Source organism: Argentina silus, assembly GCF_951799395.1.
Source record: "Argentina silus genome assembly, chromosome: 3".
Classification (NCBI taxonomy): Eukaryota; Metazoa; Chordata; class Actinopteri; order Argentiniformes; family Argentinidae; genus Argentina; species Argentina silus.
The window spans coordinates 12,528,884-12,548,183 of NC_139657.1; the positions used below are offsets into that span (position 1 = coordinate 12,528,884).

The following is a 19,300-nucleotide window of genomic DNA, read 5'->3' on the forward strand; positions in this document are numbered from 1 at the left end:
ATTTCAGTATATATGGTCCCAGCAGGAACTGACTGGCTAACTACCAACACTGTATACAATACATACTGTACAATATAAACACAGTACATGTAAGCCTACATATGTATACAATAAGCCACCCACTGCATTCCTCTGGATGAAGGGCATGTGTGATGTCACCTCTTACCTCACAACATCAATGACACCTTGCTGCAAAGTCTTGACCTGGTAGGGAATGCCATATTTCTCACACAGAGCACGCACATGAGGGGCCACATGGTAGTAGTTATGACGGGGCATGGTGGGAAACAGACTTGGGGAGAGAGAGCAAAGGTCCCAAAGTATTAGAATCTCACGTGTGTTTTTGCACTGGATCATATTCAATCTGAATTTGATTATCAGAAAAAGTAACTTGCGATATTTCACTTACTGGTGTTCGATCTGAAAGTTAAGGTGGCCACTGAACCAGTCATTGAAGGGTGACTGCTCAATATTGCAGGTGGCACTCAACTAAACCAGAAAGAGGCACATGAGCATTAGGACCCTCTACTGGAGGATTGAGGAAGACCACACTAGGCTATTGGAGGAGAATATCTAGGGGGAGGAATCTTGATCTTCTCCTCCAATGCGCTTTGAGTAAGAAGCAAGTGGAGGACAGAAGAGAGGAATCGAGTTTATAAAAATTGAGGGCCATGGTATTTTACCTGCATGGTCAGCCAGTCCTGGTGTCTGTCATGGTCGATCTCCATAGGAAGGTGGTTCATTTGGGTGACCCATACAAACCAGTGGCTCTCCAGAAATCTGCATCATTCAGTGCATGAAATGAATCATCATGAAGTCATGATATTGTGTTAAAATCTTTTATCATAAACATAAAATAAATATGAACATTACTTATCCGCCACTATGACACCGCATGTGAGTTTATTTCACTTGACTTTACCTGACAAAGCTGAGGAGTATGACGGAGCCCAAGAGACCATAGAAGGGGACAAAACAGCAGAAGTAGCGAAGGTAGTAAGTCATCGACCACGTCAGATCCTTTAGAGGAGAGAAAGCTGGTTCTAGTGCCATTGCTATCAATACAACATCAATTCTATCACTGTAATTACTGTACCAGTCATTTTTCAAGGTACTAGTAAGTTAGTTGGAATGAAGTCTCACCACCCAGTCCCGACGTGAAAACATTGTGCGCAGTATCTGAATGTGGAAGTACACTGGAATGAGTAGCGGAGGTCCAACTGAGAGAGAAAGGTGAAAGAGCATCTATTGTAGTTACATCAGTTGACAGGATTTTATGTTTATGATTTGATGAGTTTATTTGAGCGTCTTACACCTTTCATGGTGCCCATTCATAAATGTTTGAAACCATATGTCCCGAGACAATACAGAAATTCAAATACAGTTTTTCTCGATTGCTTACACCATTTGTATGAAACTGAAGTTCACATGTAAAACATGCAAAACAGTAAGTCATTTCTCATTGCTTTCACACAAAATGCAAATGTTAAGCACCTTTTTGCAAAACAGTGCAAACAGCTCTCCACAAGAGACATAGAAATCAATTGAGTAAGTGCTGACAAACAAAACTTAATTATTTCCTTACAGCATATGCTGTAGCTAATTCTCCCATTATATTGTATCTCTATCTCAGACATCTCATCTCTCATCACTCGACAGTTCAACTAACAATCAGTCTGTAATCAAAAATGAAATAGGTCATCAGTAACGCAACATGTGGCCTGGCAGACGGGAGTGAATAGATTACTGTAAATGTTTTTGTTGGTATTTTTTGTGTTCTACAGTAATGCAATTGTTGTTGTTCTTGTTGTTGTTGTTGTAACCTGCTTGATTATGAATATTTTAGATTAATTGGATTTATATTTATAGTATCACTCTATAGTATCAATCATATTAACAGTTGCAGTACTACCATAAACTATATAGTACCACGTTTTTCTGCTTTTCTGAGTGAAATTCTTATTGTTTTTCACCTTTGTTTACAAATTAAAGTTATCCAACCTGCAATGCATATTGACATAGTATATGGTATAGTTACTATTTAGTGTGCCATTGTGAAATTAATGGTAGATTGAACTTTTCATTAGTTGACAAAGGATACTGATTTGTATGTGTGTTTTGAGAGTTGGAGTGCATTTTGAAAAAGAAATGTTGTCAAAAAACGTGTCAACTGTTTCGGGGAACGTGTTAACCGTCATGAAATGTTGAATGCTGTTTCAATAAATGTGCTCAAGCAATCAAGAAAAACTGTGAACTGCATTCTGACATTCTAACGTTCCTAAAGCTTTGGCAATTGTTGATATCTTCTAATATCATTAAATATTTTTAATATCTTTTAAATTAAATAAAACAAACTCACTGAGGAAGAAGTACTTGTGTTGGTGATGGTAGGGCATGTACTTCAACTTCTTTATACCATACTACAATAGACAGAAAAATCAAGTAAGCTGGTTAATGATGTAATGTAGCTACTGTAAGTGTAGGCTACTGTATCTGCATCTCATATACAGGATGAGGCCTTTTAGTGTACTACAGTACAACATCATTGGATACTTTGCCTCAGTAAGGCATGGAATCCTAACTCAAGATCCGCAAGCGTAACTCTGACATTTGCGTGAATCTTGCATTGATGTAAATGGGAAATATGGGCGATGATGTGATTTACAGTACGCGTGAGGAATCTCAAATTAGGATTCCACCCTAAAATAATAAATTTGTGTCATTTTCCAGATTGGGCTCCTTCTCCTACATCACATCTCTGGCTGTGTTCCAAAATATGTGTGGTATACGCTCTAGATAGAGTGCAAGAACACAGAGTGCAGCCACAGTATCTGTCATAATACCTCCACTGGCTGTGAGTCTCCCAATACAAAGACGTGCAGCATGTTGACATCAGGATCCTTGCTGAAGACATTGGGCTTTGCATGATGCTGGAAGTGGCGATGGTTCCACCAATTACCGGAAGCACCCTGGGAAAACATGTTGATTGTCAATTACACCGGTTGGACACGCCAGTGTATCAGCAGCAGAGTGGTACAGGTAGGTATCATCAGTGCCTAGTACTATACCTTTAGATGACCAATGACAAACTTGTGCAGTAAGTGATTCCAGGAGGATGTCTTGAAGACAGACAGGTGGCCAAAATCATGCTGCAACCATCCAGCCTGAGACTAAAAGAAAGAGAAAACACTAAGATTAATTTAGGGGGTAGTTATTAATTCTGTTTACAAAGGTGTAGACAGACAGGATGTCCAACTAAGTCAATTGAAGCTGCTGTAATAAAACAAAACAACAATCTAATAAAAAATGATAACTGCTATGATGCTTATCATCAATGACAATAATGATCATCTGTAATATGAATGTAATCTTACCTGAGAGGTAGCCAGAATCACAGAACACAGCATGGTCAGGATCCAGCTGGTACCCCAGGCCCACAGAAGTAGCAAAGCCAGGACCTCCAGTAGCAGAATGTGTCCCAGGTTGAGGCAGAAGAACAGGGGCTGTGACTGGAACAGTCCCTCCCTCTCCGCATGGTCACGCAAGGCCCGGAAATCCTGCACTAGTGCAGCCTAAGGCCAGAGGAAATCAAAATAGACAGAACTAAACAAGTAGACAAACAAGAAACGTCAGGGTGAGGCTTGATGAAGGTGAGAAAGGGGAATGGAGGTAGTGGATGAGTAAGAGGTGGAGGATGTAAACAGTGTAAACTGAGAGAAACGTGGGGAGGAAAGAAGAAGGAAGGAGTAATGAGTAAGAAAATGTAAGTAACGAAAAGCTAAAGAGTGCCAGGATAGAAAGTAAGACTCATGAATAACTAAACAGACAGCAGGCACGGAGGATGGTACTATACTGTATGACCTGCTCATTGTAGACAATACTAATTAATCGACTGTATGTAAACTTTAACTTGAAATATAGCCCCACCTGCCCTTCCAGATGCTGATAGTAACGCTGTACACTACACTATAGAAACTTTAGATAGATAATACTCAGCTTTTCTGCACTCTCAAAATTCCTGTAAAAACGTATAGTATATCATTGAGTGGCCGTGGTAATCAGAGGGAGGGAAGATGAGATCTGCCTCACATTTTTGTTATGGTCTTGACTGGGCTCTGTCGCTGCCAGCTCACCAATCAGCAAGGCCTTCAGAAACTTCTGCACAAACTTTGGATTAGGATGGAAAGCAGCAAATGCATCCTAGAAAACAGAGATTCGGTTATTGTTTTGCGAAAATAAATGTGCCCTGTGTTTTGGCAGTACTAGAAAACAATAATGGTTCCAACATGACTCTTATCTGTGATTTAATGATTATACAATAATCCAGCATTGCCATAGGTGGTTAGAATCAAGCATTGATTGCACTAAAACTGTGATGTCATACATCCACTGATTATAACAGCACATTTTGAACCTATAACCTGAACCTATAATAAAAAAAAACTTGTACATACTTTAGATAAAGATCAGTTGTAAATGTTTATCATAATGCTTGAGAACAAGCAAACAGGTTGTTAAAATGCCATAGGCCCTAGTTACCGTGGCGTCTTCCCCAGCATAGTGACTGATGACCCGGATACCACCTGGATGCCTGTTGAGCCACTGGGTGACGTTGTACACCTTCCTGTTGATCACCAGCCACTGGTCGTTCCTGTGGCAGTGCCTCTGCACTTCTTCCCAGGTGTAGACATTGCTACCTCTCCCACTGCCTGGCTCACCAGGGTCGGTCTGTTGGCACCCACCCCCCATATTTATTCACACTATCACTGGGCTGGACACCTGCACAGCCAGGGTCAGTCACTATCACTGGGCTGGGTCCACCTCCACAGCCAGGGGCAGTCAACTGCAACGGGCAGTAAATGTGCTGAAATAAGATGCTGCCGCGTTACACCTACGTGATGAAATGGTGTGATTTACACCCCTGTGCCAGAGAAAAAGAATTCTCTCGTCAGTGTTGTCCGAAAGAAAAAAACACATATCTTTCATTGCAATTCACATGCAACCTATTCTGCAACCTGTAGGCCTATGCAATTGTGGTGTTCCAAACCTGTTGCACCATGGCAGTACATTAGTCCGAGGATTGTAACACTGAGCGTAGGCTTACGATGGAGTAAGACAAAGAACACTGAAATGTCTTATTAATAAATAATGAAGAAAAACGAGATGCGCTATTTGAGGACAGGCTCCTTCTTTTATGCATCTGTTTTGGGGGGGTTTAAATCATTCATTTCAACGTGCATTATTTGACTGCATTATTTTTATTCTACTGCTTAAAAAGCAACGGTAAATGTTTATATATTTATCTATAATAATCCATTTCTAGTCATATATGTTTATGGCATGGGTGACATGGATCGCTACATGCGTATTTCTTTATTATAGGGCGATATGACTGTATAACAGCATACATCGAATACATCTCTATAATTAGGCCTACTTAATTTGGCCTACTTAATGGGCACTAAGTCACACCCATACAAAAATATTACGAGCAAATAAGAATCTAAGAATCTAAGCAAACCATATCACAATTAACACAGATAATACAGCTTTACAAGAATATGTGCATTTACCAGCATTTCCAGATGTCTTCTCCTTCTCCTTTTTGCTCCTCTCTCATCAATACAAAGATACGATTTTGTTTAACTGTCTCATATATATCCCAACATCATGGCCATCATCCTTCCCAAAATGCTCAGTTAGTCATTCACCTACTCGTTCACTATAAAATTCCAAGCCGATCATTCGAGGGTCTCTGGTCCAATCCGCGTATTTCCTGGATCACTGGCATATTTGCAATTGGTTCAGAACAGCCCTTCCGAATATTTCGCGTGCGCGTGTGTCAGCATGCCCGTGCGCTCGTGCGTATGTAGCCTGATACGACTACTTTATCCCCTTTCCCCAAAAATTAAAATATACTGTAGCATATATCTTATTATCCGTGGAGGTTTCGAGAAATATTCATCCTGGATTGTCATAATTATACTGTCCTAATTATAATTGTAGACTAAGAGGATGTTGCAGGCTATCTGTAACTTCATCTGTCCTAAATTATATTACTTACTTTGCAATAAACTTATTTGATATTTGGCCGCATGTAAATAATAATACATAATAAAGAAGCAAACATTATTTTAACCAAATGTTGACATAGGCGACGGGTGACATAGGCCTACGTATACAGTCATTGAATAATTATAATTATAAATGTATAATTTAATATATAAGCCTAGTCACAGATCGGGCTAAGGCATATATCATGGAGAGCCTATTTTGACTTAGAGGAGAAATCAAATGTCACCGTCCACAGAAAATGTTTCAGCATCAAAGTATATCGTTTTAAATAACAGCAATATTGTGAATTCGAAGTGTAACATTTTTTTCCCCAATGGTTCAAAAACAACCTTTCATTTCTTCTGCACATACCCATCTCGGGGCAGATATCAACACTCATCACATCAGTCAAAGTGGCAGTTCAGAAAACTAATGAATACATCGTGACCAATCAGCGAGGGCCTCAGCGAGTATCAAGCAATGACATCAATATTGTTATGTGACTGAAGTACATATTCACCAATGAAAACAGATACTGGGCGTTTCCTGGGACGCCTGTATGCAAATACAACTATGATCACGTGAGGGAAAGGACGTCGATGCAAGTCTGAGCAGACCTAAAGTGCTGCCACTGAGTCATCATTCATGGTAAAAAAAGAAAAAAGAAAAAAAAGAAAGCCATCCACTGACATTACTCCTGATGATTAAAATGCACAGCAGTGCTTTAATATGGCAATAACTCTTTGAATTGGCCAATGTCATGACAAATATATTACAGTGTCTCCAACATTGAAAGTCATTCACCAGTTTTAAAGTGTGAATTTGGCATCATAAAAATGTTGAGATTTCTCGATATTGTATATAGATAACAAATGTTAATATGCCATTGCATTTACAACTCACCTACTGTACACCCTTTTTTCACCTTGAACATGCTCCCTTTTCCCCCCACATTACTACAGAGCTACACCAGTAGATGGAGCAAAAATGCAGTGCAAAGATTGAAAGCACACTGCTCAGTTGATGTGTCAAAACACAGTGTCCTTATCCTCATTTTACATAAGGCCTGTGGTGTGAAATAGGAACATCAAGTATTTCTCATTCAGTAAAACCTCATAGTTCCTGATTTTTAGATGTCTCCTACACAGTCAAGCTCTGACTTTTGAAGACTGTCAGTCATATGGCCGCATATGTGCTTTTTAGAAGGGCAAACCCGTTGTTAGTGTCAGTAAAGATGTTATGTAAAGATGTCTCTTAAGATCGTGATGTATATTTACATATACTGGGGGTCCAATACTGTTTTGTTCACAATGTTCCCTTCTCTTCTTTGATCCATTTGCCCCCTAAAGTGCCTTGTATATTTTGCTGCACAGTCCCTCCTGTTTTTTCAGGGTCATCTCAGTCCAATCGTGCAATTTGCAAATCAGCACTTTTCGTACCCTTCATATCAGACAGCATTATACTCAACTGCTGTGTCGCCTTCGCTTGTCTCCCTGTTTGTCCCCATCACGCTGAGCTCATCCACAAGGCAAAAGTGTTAACAGTTGTGACCTTGCATTTACTGGATAATCTTTGATATAAGCTCATCATTACCACCAGTCAGACAGACAGTCAATCAGGAAACGCCCACTTGTCTGAGGTACTGTACAATCTGCTCTCTCCTCTGACTAACTGTATGGTTTTTATAGTGTATTTGTTTTTTTCTGATCTTGATGATATAGCATCTGGAATTTCATTTGGAACAATGAAACAAGTTACACTATGTTGGTAAATACTACTGTATGAATAATTGGTATCACTTTATTAACGCTTATGCGCTTGAATGTCAGAATAATATATCAATAATACGGTAGGCTCTAAACCACCATATTGAATCCCAGTATGTTACTGTACAACTTCCCCAGCCAGCAATGATGATGACTCCAAGCTGTGCTGTTTCAACCTTTTTGTCATGTCAAATAGGCTTTCTTTTCACCCTGAACTGCATATACAGTTTATTTTGGCTCACAGTATTCACATTGCCTAACCCTGATTTTGCAACATACAGTGCTGCTTGAAAGTATGTGAACCCCTTATGCAATTATAGTTTTTTTCATTTTTTTTACCATGAAATCTTTATTTAATCAGAACCAGTCTTTTATATCTGATATAACAGGTTTATATTTACCAATATTTACCAAGAAAAAACTAATTATAAAGAAATTAGTGCAGGTGCAAAAATAAGTGAACCCCAAGTTGCATTGGTTAAATCAAGTAGGTAAGTAGAATCAGGTGGGTAAATAATTGGGTACCAAATGAATCAATCAAAGGAGAGATCTTTAGGAAACAGTTTGGGTGGGACTTTGATAAATAGAGATAAGAAACCTGGTCAGTTTTGTGTTACCCATACAGGTGAATGCAAAACACACCATGCTGAGAGGAAATGAGATCTCAGAGCACATCAGTCTGGGGAAGTCAAGCTATAAATCATCTCAACAAGATTTGAGCTCCATCAGTCCGCTGCGAGGCAAATAATTTACAAATGAGAGCATTTAACATGACAGCAACTCGGCCTAGAAGTGGACGCCCTTTCAAAATATCCTCAAGAGCCACAAGAAAAATAATAAATCAGGTAAAAGCCAACCCAAACATAACATCTAGAGATTTGCAGACCTCCCTTCCTGCATCTTAGGTAACTGTACTCAACAATAAGAAGAACACTGAATCGAAATGGCATTCATGGGAGGGTTGCTAGGAAAAAGCCTCTGCTGTCAAAAAAGAACCAAACTTCCTGTCTTAACTTTGCCAGAGACCACCTAGACAAGCCTGAAGGTTTCTGGAAGTCCGTTCTCTGGACAAGTCCAAAATTGACCTTTTTGGTCACAATCAAAACTACTATGTTTGGCGAAAACCCAACACTGCCTACCACAAAATAACCTTATCCCAACAGTCAAGAATGGTGGTGGGAATAAAATTTCCCATCAATCCACACACAATACCCCAGAATGACAAAGCGAAAACAGGTTTTTAGAAATGTCAATAAATTTATTAAAATTGAAATACCTCATGTACATAAGTATTCAGACCCTTTGTTATGAGCAGTTTTGTTCCTCTCCATTTGCTCAGTTTGCAATGACAACCTGATCCACACAGTGTGTAATTGATTCATATGCAAATAAGAGACCCTATAAAAACAAAGATATTGATTCCAAAATTACATGAACTATTGTCCTTGCATTAAGATTCAACTTATTGAGTGATTTGTTGATGACATTTTTGCATTTTAGCTAATTTTAGTGTGTCATAGCAAAGGGTCTGAATACTTATGTTCATGAGGTATTTCTGTATTTCAATTTTAATAAATTTGCTGAAATTTAAAAAAACGTTTTTTCACTTTGTTATTCTGGGGTACTGTGTGTGGATTGAAGGCAAATTCTTTTAATTTAATCCATTTTAAATTGAGTGTATAACACAACAAAATGTGGAAAAAGTGAAGGGGTCTGAATACTTTCCAAAGGCACTGTAAATCCAATCGAGATGCTGTGGCAGGACCTGAAGCGGGCAGTTCATGCCAGACACCCCTCAAACCTCACTCAATTGGCTGAGCTCTGTAAGGAAGAGTGGGCAAAAATCCCTCAAAACAGATGTCAGAGACTGATTAGTGGCTATACGAGACGTTTACTCCAAGTTATCACTGCTAATGGAGGTGCCATAAGCTATTGACTGAAGAGGTTCACATATTTTTTCACATAGTTTTTGTTAAATAAATCACTTTTGTTAAATGAACAATGAAAATATATCATATTTTTTTGTTTGTGTTCTTTATTTGGAATGTCTTTATTACGAATTGGGGTTTAGATAAAGATTTTATAAGTTCATTTTAATATTTTATATAAAAATAATGACCATCCCTCGAGGGTTCACAAACCTTCAAGCAGCACTGTAAGTGGAGAGGGGATTACGAAGGCAATGCAGTAAACAAGAGATGCCATCTAATCCGTTATTTTCCACAGGAAAAGCAGTATGTCCCTCACAACATCACTGAGTGATACAGTATGTTGGATAGTCTCCAGATTATGAATAGGTCTACTAAAGTTATTGCACTATTAAAGCAACACTCTAAATTGTGCACAACTAAGAGTGTAAGCAACACAGTAAATGTAGGTCTATCCCATGAAATTTTTACATGCAATTAGCACTTGATTTATGTGATGTATATTGCTTAAAGTATGACATTCCATAAGAACAATATTAATAGATTTTTAAATATAATTTGAAGCTAGATAACTAGTCTTCTGTGACAACAAAGACACAACGATATGGAGCAGTCGTTTTCGGTTGTGATAAAATGAGGCAGTCTTACTATCTACTGCATCATATTGTTCAAAAGAAAGAGGTCAAGGGGTTTAATTAATGTCGAGGGACCAACACTGTAGCAGTGTGTACCCACTCTATCCTGCTTCTGGTTTATTGCAAGTCTCCATATCTGTGGAAATGATTGCACAAAATGATATTGCCCACATTTTAATTATTGAATGTTTATATCTAATCATATCAATTATAACAAAATGATATTGTGTCACAATTACAGTACAGTATATTTTAGGAATGTTCTAAGTATTGGTAGCAGTCAACTTAATTTTGTTAGATTTCATCATGTGGTCTTTCCCATCTCTCCTCTGCCCCCTCTCTCCCTCCGTTTCTACCATGTGATTTACGTGTCTGACAATGCCCTGTTCCGGTTGCTAGGGAAGAGAGACAGTCCTAGGCAACGTTGTACGCAAACCTCTAAACTGAGAAGGAGGTGAGAAAAACGGATAGTTTAACCACCAGACGAGCGTGGACCGCGACTGACAGTTTTTCGGGTAGATAATATTTTTTTACTTGCAAAATCAGTGACTTTAGCATCGCAGAGTGTCAATATTGTGCCCGAAATGTGATAGTGCGAATCAGCGTTATCAAAGCGACAGTGCCAAAGTGGACTTCGCTGCACTGTTTCACTTTGCCGCTGGCCAGGTCACTGCTGCGTAGCCTGGCCACTGCGCGCTGGGCTCGACAGACCAGGCATCAGCCAGCCGCTGGCCTCAAACCGCGGACAGAACGTCTATTTCCACCGTGCATTTGATGATTGTCAGCTACGCACTTATCCGACTTATGGAACAGGTGACTTTTGTCTGTTGACTGGAATTAAAGCTATACAAGTTAAACGAAATGTTTACAACCTGCGGTCCCAAGGAGCATACATATCCAATGAAAAGTTACATGGAGCGAAGGACCGGACTGAAAATAGGATGCGCCAACTGAAGGTCTCTCGGTTGGAAGTTTGTGTAGCGATGTATTAGCAGTGAAAAAGTAAACGGACTGGTTTTGCTGATTTGCAAATAGGCGTCGAGAGAAATATTTTCCTATGAAAATTAAGCTTTATTTTGTTCAGTTGAATTATTATAATTACTACTGCTACTACTACTACTATTACTACTACTACTATTACTACTACTACATTCACTACTTGAACTATTATGTTAGTAGTTGATCATTAGAATTCATTCTGTTGTTTTAATGAATAGAAAGCAGTCAAATGAAGAATGAAAGGAAACACACTTGACATCTAAAATGTGGGGGCCTATGATACACTCTGCTGTTGTGTGGCAACACTGAGTGTGATAGGCAACATGCCCCTGCTTACTGTTGGTCCTGTGACTGGGTTTCTCCACTGCTTCAAGGCAGCCAGACTCAGGGCTGACCAGCCACAACCACTGCCCCATCAACTGACCCCATCCTGACTCACCCCGGAGACCGTGACTGGCAGGGTCAGAACATGGGGAACTCCTCCGGGAAGGACGAGGAGGAAGAGGAGGAGAAGGAGGAAGACGGGGAGACAGTCAAAATAGCAGAGAAGAAAGAGGAGGAGGTTGAGGGGGAGCTGCCTTTAGGGGTGGAGGAGATGTTTGAAAGTGGAGACCCTGTGTTAGACCTGAGCTACCGTAAATTCCGTCGGTTACCCTCTCGTGTGTGTACTCTAGAGCACTTGGAGAAGCTGTACGTCTGTGGCAACAGCCTGCGCAGCTTGCCTGACAACATTGTCCAACTGCACGGTCTGCGAATCCTAGCTTTGGACTTTAACAAGATGGAGGATGTGCCACTGGCCGTCTGCCAGCTGAGTAACCTCACGCGTCTGTACCTGGGCAGCAACAGACTAATGAGCCTCCCCCCAGAGCTGCGTAACCTACAGAGGCTACGCTGCTTGTGGATGGAGAGCAACTACTTCCAGCGCTTCCCCCGCCAGCTCTACGACCTGCCCCATCTCCGCTCCCTCCAGATGGGGGACAATCGCATGCGGACGCTCCCTCCTGACCTGTGGCGCATGGAGGCTTTGCGGGGATTATGGCTCTATGGGAACCGCTTCCAGGAGTTCCCTCGTGTCCTGCTGCGCATGGAGAGCCTGGAGATATTAGACTTAGACCGCAACAAGATCAGCGTTTTCCCCAACCTGAGCCGCCTGCCTGCCCTGCGCCTCTTCTCCTACGACCACAACCCTGTGGAAGGCCCCCCCAGGGTGAGCGAGGAAGTGCTCCTGGTGGGGGAGGGGGCTGAGGAGGCGCTGCAGGAACGGGCATACAGGCAGGAGGCACGGAGGCAGGCTGCAGAGAAGGAAGCAGAGGAATTGGCACTGGAAGGGGAGGAACCTGTGATTCACGGCATACTAAAGAACAGCAACTCTGCTCCCGGCCGCATTCCTAATGATGTACTGACTGTGGGACAGGCACCCGAGGAAGAAGAGGATGGCTCGCAGAGAAAGGATGATGAGGATTCAGAGAGACCAGTGACAGAGTATGATGGGGTTGAACTGGAGTATGATGAGGAGGGTATAGAGTATGAGAGGGAGGAGCTGATATGTGAGGGGGAGGGTTTTGAGTATGAGGGAGGGGAGCTGGAGTATGAAAGAGCAGACATGGACTATGAGTATGAGGAGGGGGAGGAGCTAGATGGCCCAGAGAGGCCCAGGGGAGGGCCTTAATAATAGGCCCCTCCCCTTCAATGCCTCTGATTACTTGATGAATTTGTACTACCAGAGCAAGGAGGAGAGGTTGAAACAAGGTCAAATGCCCAGGAATTACCAAGTGAATTGTTTTGGAGTAAGCTGAGTTGTAATAGTACATGAGGATATAGCGTGTGAACCAGACTGACTGTGTGGGACTTTCTTCATACTGTAGCTCTAACAGGGTTGAGCAACTAATTTATTTGCTGTTTTTAACTGACTAGTGAAGATGAATGAACTGCACATTATGAAACGATGGATAGGTTAGTGTCTTTGCCAATTCAGTCTGTGGCAAAGTGGCAAGTCAGAGCAGGACTCAGGTGTTGATGTGTGTATGTGTGTATGCATAAAAGTTTGTGTGTGTGTGTGTGTGTGTGTGTGTGTGTGTGTGTGTTTTGAAATGGGGGTATACCTTTACTGCAATGTGATACAGTATTGTCATTGTCTATTCCATTATGTGTGCACAGGAAACCTAATCTTGCCTCATTAAATAATCATTGAGTATATCAGGTTTGTGTCAATCATTCATACATTACAGGAGACTAGAGAGATGGCAGTTGGCATTCAGCTACATAAATGGAACAGAAATCATCTAGATTTACCGCATTACAGTAGTTAGAAGTAAATGGGGTTGCGTACACAATCTCTGTAATGTACCATTTACTGTTGTTGTAATCTTATCTCCGCCATTTCTCTCGTTTACAGACTACTGCGTGACACTTTGTGTGTCGTATGTATTTGAATCATTTGCAAAGTATTCATTACACCCTAAACAAAAGTCAACCTCTCTCCCTTGCCAATGTGGAGTGTTAGCAGTCGTATGGGTATGTCTGTGCCAAAATAGTGAGGGAGAAGGAGGAGGATGGGAGAGGGGTGAATAGCTGGGGTACTTCTCCATAAAAGGCATGTCAACTGAGACGTTTTAAACATGAGATGGAATGTCACCCAAAAAAAACAAAGAAGAGAACACTTTGGAGGTAATGCTCAGAAGAATGAGGAGAAGGGGTAATATCTGACCCCGGATGTGTTTGTACTTCCTTCTTAGAAGGCCTTTCAGTCTGTCTCCCCCACATTACTGTATCTATAAGCCACTTCTTCTAGCTCTCATCCCTTCTCTCTCCTTGTTTTCATTATCCCTCTGGGGCTCATACAGTATGTGCAGTACTATCCTCTCTCTCAATCTTTTATTTCTCACATCTCATTGAAAGGGTAAAATATTTATCCAACTGTTGAAATATTTATGGATGGAATCGTAGCAGTCGCAGCTGTATCTAGATCTATTGCTGTGTGCCTGTATTGGAGTCAAATGTTAAACCAACCAGAGACACCTTATGTGGGGCCGCAGAGTCGTACCTTCATTGATATCCTTTTAAAGACTGTTTGAAACCAGCGTTATCCTTAAAGATCAACTCTCAGATTATATGCCCCATCTGTACTTTTTACAGACCGTTTAAACGGACCAAGGACAACATACAGTTGTTAAAACCTCCAGGGGGTTATAGTGGGAAAAAAAACAACCTTGTTGTCTCATTTAATTTCTAGAAAGCCACTTCAGAAACCTATTAAAACAAATGATCTACCCTTGAGCTGACAATGAATGATGCAGTGTAAGGCATTTAGTGTGTTTTTATGTGTCTCATGTTTTGACGTAGTAAGTCCTTGTTTGTTTTTACTACTGTAGATACAGTCAGTAAAACTACTGCACATTTTGAGAGGCTGGCGTACCAGTAGTATTTCTACTGCCAGTATATGACACATGCTATGATGCTGTTTAAGCATGATCCTACACAGGATCAGTATACTGGTCCTCATTCCATAGCTATGACTGGGTGGATAAACACTTTGACAAATGCCAGACCTTCACGGGAATCTGTGGCACACTCGGTCTGAATATAATTATTTTGCTCATTAGTTTATACTTCTTACATTCTCTGTAGGTCAAGGACATAACATCTGCAGAAACCACAATTGCTCATCTCTTTCATGGCTGGCCTCCCACTTTCACCTATTACATGGCCCACTTCACAGGACTGTCTCAGATGAACAGAAGGACACAGGAAGCCTTTCACATGAACAGAAGGACATAGACATCACACACAACTAAAGTATTACCCTTCAACCAACACTTTTTGAGTGCATGAGTACAGAAAAATGATTCACTGTACAGTATTTTTTTTGCAAATTCACATTTTCATGAAATGGACATTGCTATGGTAACGAATGGCCCCTTCCATGAGAGAGTAAACACCACTTAAAAGTGTTGAGAGTTCAGAACAGAATGGACAGCAAGCTATGTGTGAATTCAGCCAAACTGACAGAAGCAACATTTTATTGAGATGGAAATACAGTACAGCACATTGTCAGCTGAGCATGGATAATTGTGTGTTGATGTATGCATCCATGAGCAAGTTTAAAAGATAGCGGTATAGGCAATCTGATCTTTGGCTTTGGGTCAGTACCTCAGAAGTCTGTGTCATTATCCCCAAAGGTTAAACCTGTGAAAGAGAGGTAACATGAGTCAAAGGAGGGCACACTGTCCACAACATTGCTGGGGTAACTGAACTGCATATTAGTACAGTGTGTGTGTGTGTGTGTGTGTGTGTGTGTGTGTGTGTGTGTGTGTGTGTGTGTGTGTGTGTGTGTGTGTGTGTGTGTGACTGCATGACTGTGATAGTATGTTTCACCTACCTGTCTGTGTCTCGCCCAGTGTAACCATTCCTCCTATGCTTATGTATACCTCCCCTGGTCCAGCCAGCCCTCAGCTTTTCCAATGCGGAACCATCACAAAACCTAAAAATATGTCGTACTTACATTGGTAAGCAGTGCCTTAGATAAATGATCAACATTATATTGTCACACACAAAAGCAGACTTACCTGCTTTGATAGTGAGTAAGGAAACGTGAGGGGTCGGATGGTGTATGTGAGAGAGTTCTGAGGTTGGGAGTGTTGAGAATGAACCCTGAGTGTTCCTGTCAACAAATACATCTCATCACACACAGAATTGACAGCTTGTAAACTGTACCAACAAGCCATACAGTATAACCTTCATTACTTTCATTACTTCCGTAAATAACCTTCACTACATGTAAATGTTGTTTACCCTTACAACAAACACATGTTTACTGTACAGTATGTCATCAGTGTTCATTAACATGAAATCAGTCTAACCTTCATCCCAATAGAATTCTTTTCAGCAGGTGAACTGCCCTTGTGGGTATGAGAGCCGGGTAGCAGGGAAGCCTAAAATCAAGTTTTAGATGCTGTAACATCATTATCTTTTCCAATGTGAATCTATTTAAAGGTACATTTTGACAGGATCAGGGAGAGGCAACATAAGGGTTGGGCTACATACTGGGCAGGCCAGAGGATCCACAGTGTCTCTGGTGAAACCTGTCTCTCTAGGGCCGCGGCTCACCAATCTAGGGAACATTTCAGAGCCCTGAGGCACATACCGTAAACAGATACTGGTCAAACACAAACCTTTTACAGGCTAACTAAATGCTTTCAGTTTCATTCACTGACACTCTCCACAAGCGGCAGTAAGTGCTGCATACTGCGTAAAGAGACAGCGTGAGAGATGGATACATATTGACTGTGACATGGAAGCTGAGTGCACCTGAAGGAAGGATATAGGCAGGAAGTCAGCTTTCATAACAGAGTTCTCTGTATGACGAGGGTCACCCTGATGAAAATAAAATAAAACAAACAGTAGGCCTACAGCGTGACGACAGGGTGATAACACATTGGGGGTAAAAGTCAGAAAAAGAACTATACTGTACGCACAGCTGGGAATGAAAAACTAAACTATAGTAGCTATAGTTCTAAATGAAGAGTTTCATTGCAAAACGCTATATTCATCATTTAAAAATATATATATATATCACATTCTTTCTTTTAAAATGATTGCTGTCATGACACAGCAAATCTTTATAATACATTGGACAGTTATGTTATGTTATTTGCTTACATAATTATCGTATTTTTGAAGTTGTAATCAATCTTGAATATTAAGATTTGTTATGATAAATGTAACACTTTTGCACATGAATAGCTTTTGAAATGAAACTCTTCAAATATGCATGCAGTGAAAGGAAATAGTTGTTAATACATGTTATTACATACTAAAACACTATCAATACATCTACAGTATAGCGATTTTAAAAATACTAACCATTTATAAAGGTTTAGGTTGTCTGTCAATAACAATGTAGCAAGTGTCAATATGTGACCTTGCATATTCATAATTCATAGCCTTTAACATCTTGACACAGCACTAACCAAGTAGCTATTTTGAGGCAGAAATGTATTTGGCTGAAGAGTCGTTCCCTCAGTGAAGCCACTCTCTCCCTTGTCACCCACTAGCTGGTGCTTCTGTGAAACTGACAAATACAGAAATAGCAAATATGTAATTCATGAGATGGAACAAAATATCATATTCAACTACACCATACTGCCCCTCTGTGTACCTGGTGGTCTGGGCCGATGGGGCACAAAGTACTCCTTATATTCTGTCTGGAGAGATGCACTCTGGAAAAGAGAGGAGAGACATGAATATTGACAGAATCTCCCATCTAGGTCCCTCCATTTTGTCTATGTTCTGCTCTTTTCCTGTCTCTCTCACTGCTTTAGGGCGAGTCCTGAGTTGAAGGTAGCCACTCTCTCTGACCCTGCCACTTGGCCGGGGCATGGCCTCTGAGCCATCAGGCCAGATCAAGGGCTGGAAATGACGTTTGGTCTGGGACTGCAAGTTGTTCAATAGAGACAGCCTGTACAGGACAAAAATACACTCACGTTATGTATTGTTGTCATTCCATATTATTGTGAGTGTTAGTGTGGGAGCACTATCAACACATCCAGTCTTCACCTGCGAAGATAGCCCTCACCTGCCCCGAGTCTTACCCAAGCTGAGGGTTGTCACTGTAGTCTAAACTTGGGCTGTAGTATACAGCTGGTCTTAGGTTAGCAGAGTAGCCTGTCCCATAATGATGTCCCAAACAAGGGCTGAAGCCCTCTTTGCCTGTGAGACAAATGAATGTGGTTAGAGTTGGGGGCATGGATGTTACACACAATGGATCAAAGAGATTTTGCTTTGTTTTGTTATGAATACAAATAATGTTTCATTGAGTGTGAGTACAATTTCTGTATGTGCATACAGTAATTATGCTATCATAGAATCAAGTCACTGCATGTCATATCCAAACTATTTTCTCACCAAAAGAGGCCTTGTACGAAGTGCAGTAGAGGTTAAGTGAGCTGTTTGTCAGCCGCCCCCCGGGATGGCCTGTTGCTCTAAGAACAGGCATGGCTATTTCCACCTGCCCACCCATCTGTGACTGGACTGATGCAATGGAAAGCTCCACAAACAACAAAGCCTCTTGTAGGCTGTACTCCAACCATAAGTGAGAAAAAGAGACCCACAGTAACAGGGCTTTAGTTTAAAAAGCCATATAGAAGTTTGGGTTGCACTTTATTGTATGACACTGTTTCCACTGATATTTACAAGATATACTAGGAAATCATGTAGTTACAATATGTAGCCTACTTAAAGCAATTTCAAACAACTCCAGATTTCAACAATTGGAAACCAACGAGTCCTCAGTAAAAGTGTAACTAATGTGTAACTGTCATTTATCATGCAGTTTCTACATAATACCTGGTTATTTTTATACCGTAAATTAAAGTGATACTGATAGCCTACTGTTTTAATATGCAATCTATCATGCATGATGGGAGAAAAACATGCACAATAAAAGGAAAAGTTAGAACAACACCCAGTATAATTATTAGGCTATGATATCATGACGATTTGCAAATCGAGTTGATTAAATATGTGCATATTGCATTGATTAAATATGTGCATATTGAACGACAAAAAACACTTGACAAGGATAGAAACGACCATTTCCCGTTACCTGTCTCTCCAGGTGGTCTGATTGCTTGCCTACCTGTCTCGCGCTGGTGCTTTTCTGGCGGGATCGGGACGTCTCCGTGATACCGTTGCTACGGAGACGTGGCCACATCACAGCTGAGAAGGATCGGGTCACAATGGAGAATGCCAGGAAAGAATCTTGCACGTGAAATATTGATAAAGAAACGATGCCAAAACGTGTGCAAAACTGTTTGCCGACTACTTAAAATATAAAGATGAAATATTAATTGTCAGTGCAATTGGAGTTTATAGGCCAATACACTACAGAAAATGTCGAGTTACTATTCTACTGGGAGTT

General features: G+C 40.8%; 3 protein-coding genes across 3 annotated transcripts in view; 1 reads left to right on the forward strand and 2 right to left on the reverse strand.

Moving 5' to 3' along the window:
• Nucleotides 1-4,749, reverse strand: part of fads2 (fatty acid desaturase 2) — a gene marked incomplete at its 5' end in the record, with an annotated part of 5,007 nt that extends 258 nt beyond the window's left edge. The window contains 11 exons of the mRNA XM_083665769.1: nt 167-292; nt 410-489; nt 684-780; nt 923-1,020; nt 1,144-1,220; nt 2,360-2,420; nt 2,844-2,969; nt 3,069-3,170; nt 3,375-3,572; nt 4,090-4,200; nt 4,540-4,749. Of these exons, the coding sequence (XP_083521895.1) occupies nt 167-292; nt 410-489; nt 684-780; nt 923-1,020; nt 1,144-1,220; nt 2,360-2,420; nt 2,844-2,969; nt 3,069-3,170; nt 3,375-3,572; nt 4,090-4,200; nt 4,540-4,749 (1,286 nt within the window). The remainder of the gene's footprint in view (nt 1-166; nt 293-409; nt 490-683; nt 781-922; nt 1,021-1,143; nt 1,221-2,359; nt 2,421-2,843; nt 2,970-3,068; nt 3,171-3,374; nt 3,573-4,089; nt 4,201-4,539) is intronic.
• A 6,853-nt stretch (nt 4,750-11,602) lies between these two features.
• Nucleotides 11,603-13,471, forward strand: lrrc10b (leucine rich repeat containing 10B). Its single transcript, XM_083665797.1, has one exon. It carries the CDS (start codon nt 11,852-11,854, stop codon nt 13,049-13,051), a length of 1,200 nt encoding a protein of 399 aa, XP_083521923.1. The 5' UTR covers nt 11,603-11,851; the 3' UTR covers nt 13,052-13,471.
• Nucleotides 13,472-15,756: 2,285 nt separating this feature from the next.
• On the reverse strand, nt 15,757-18,376 carry saxo4 (stabilizer of axonemal microtubules 4; the record flags this gene model as incomplete). Its single annotated transcript, XM_083666439.1, has 10 exons — nt 15,757-15,862; nt 15,948-16,042; nt 16,242-16,313; nt 16,426-16,512; nt 16,690-16,755; nt 17,343-17,452; nt 17,540-17,600; nt 17,695-17,839; nt 17,973-18,090; nt 18,286-18,376. The coding sequence occupies 10 exons, from the start codon at nt 18,374-18,376 to the stop codon at nt 15,757-15,759; spliced, it is 951 nt and encodes a 316-aa protein (XP_083522565.1).
• Between the last annotated feature and the right edge of the window lie 924 nt (nt 18,377-19,300).

Excerpts from the sequence above, each read along its gene's own strand:
- lrrc10b (XM_083665797.1), top strand. The coding sequence starts at position 11,852 with ATGGGGAACTCCTCCGGGAAGGACGAGGAGGAAGAGGAGGAGAAGGAG.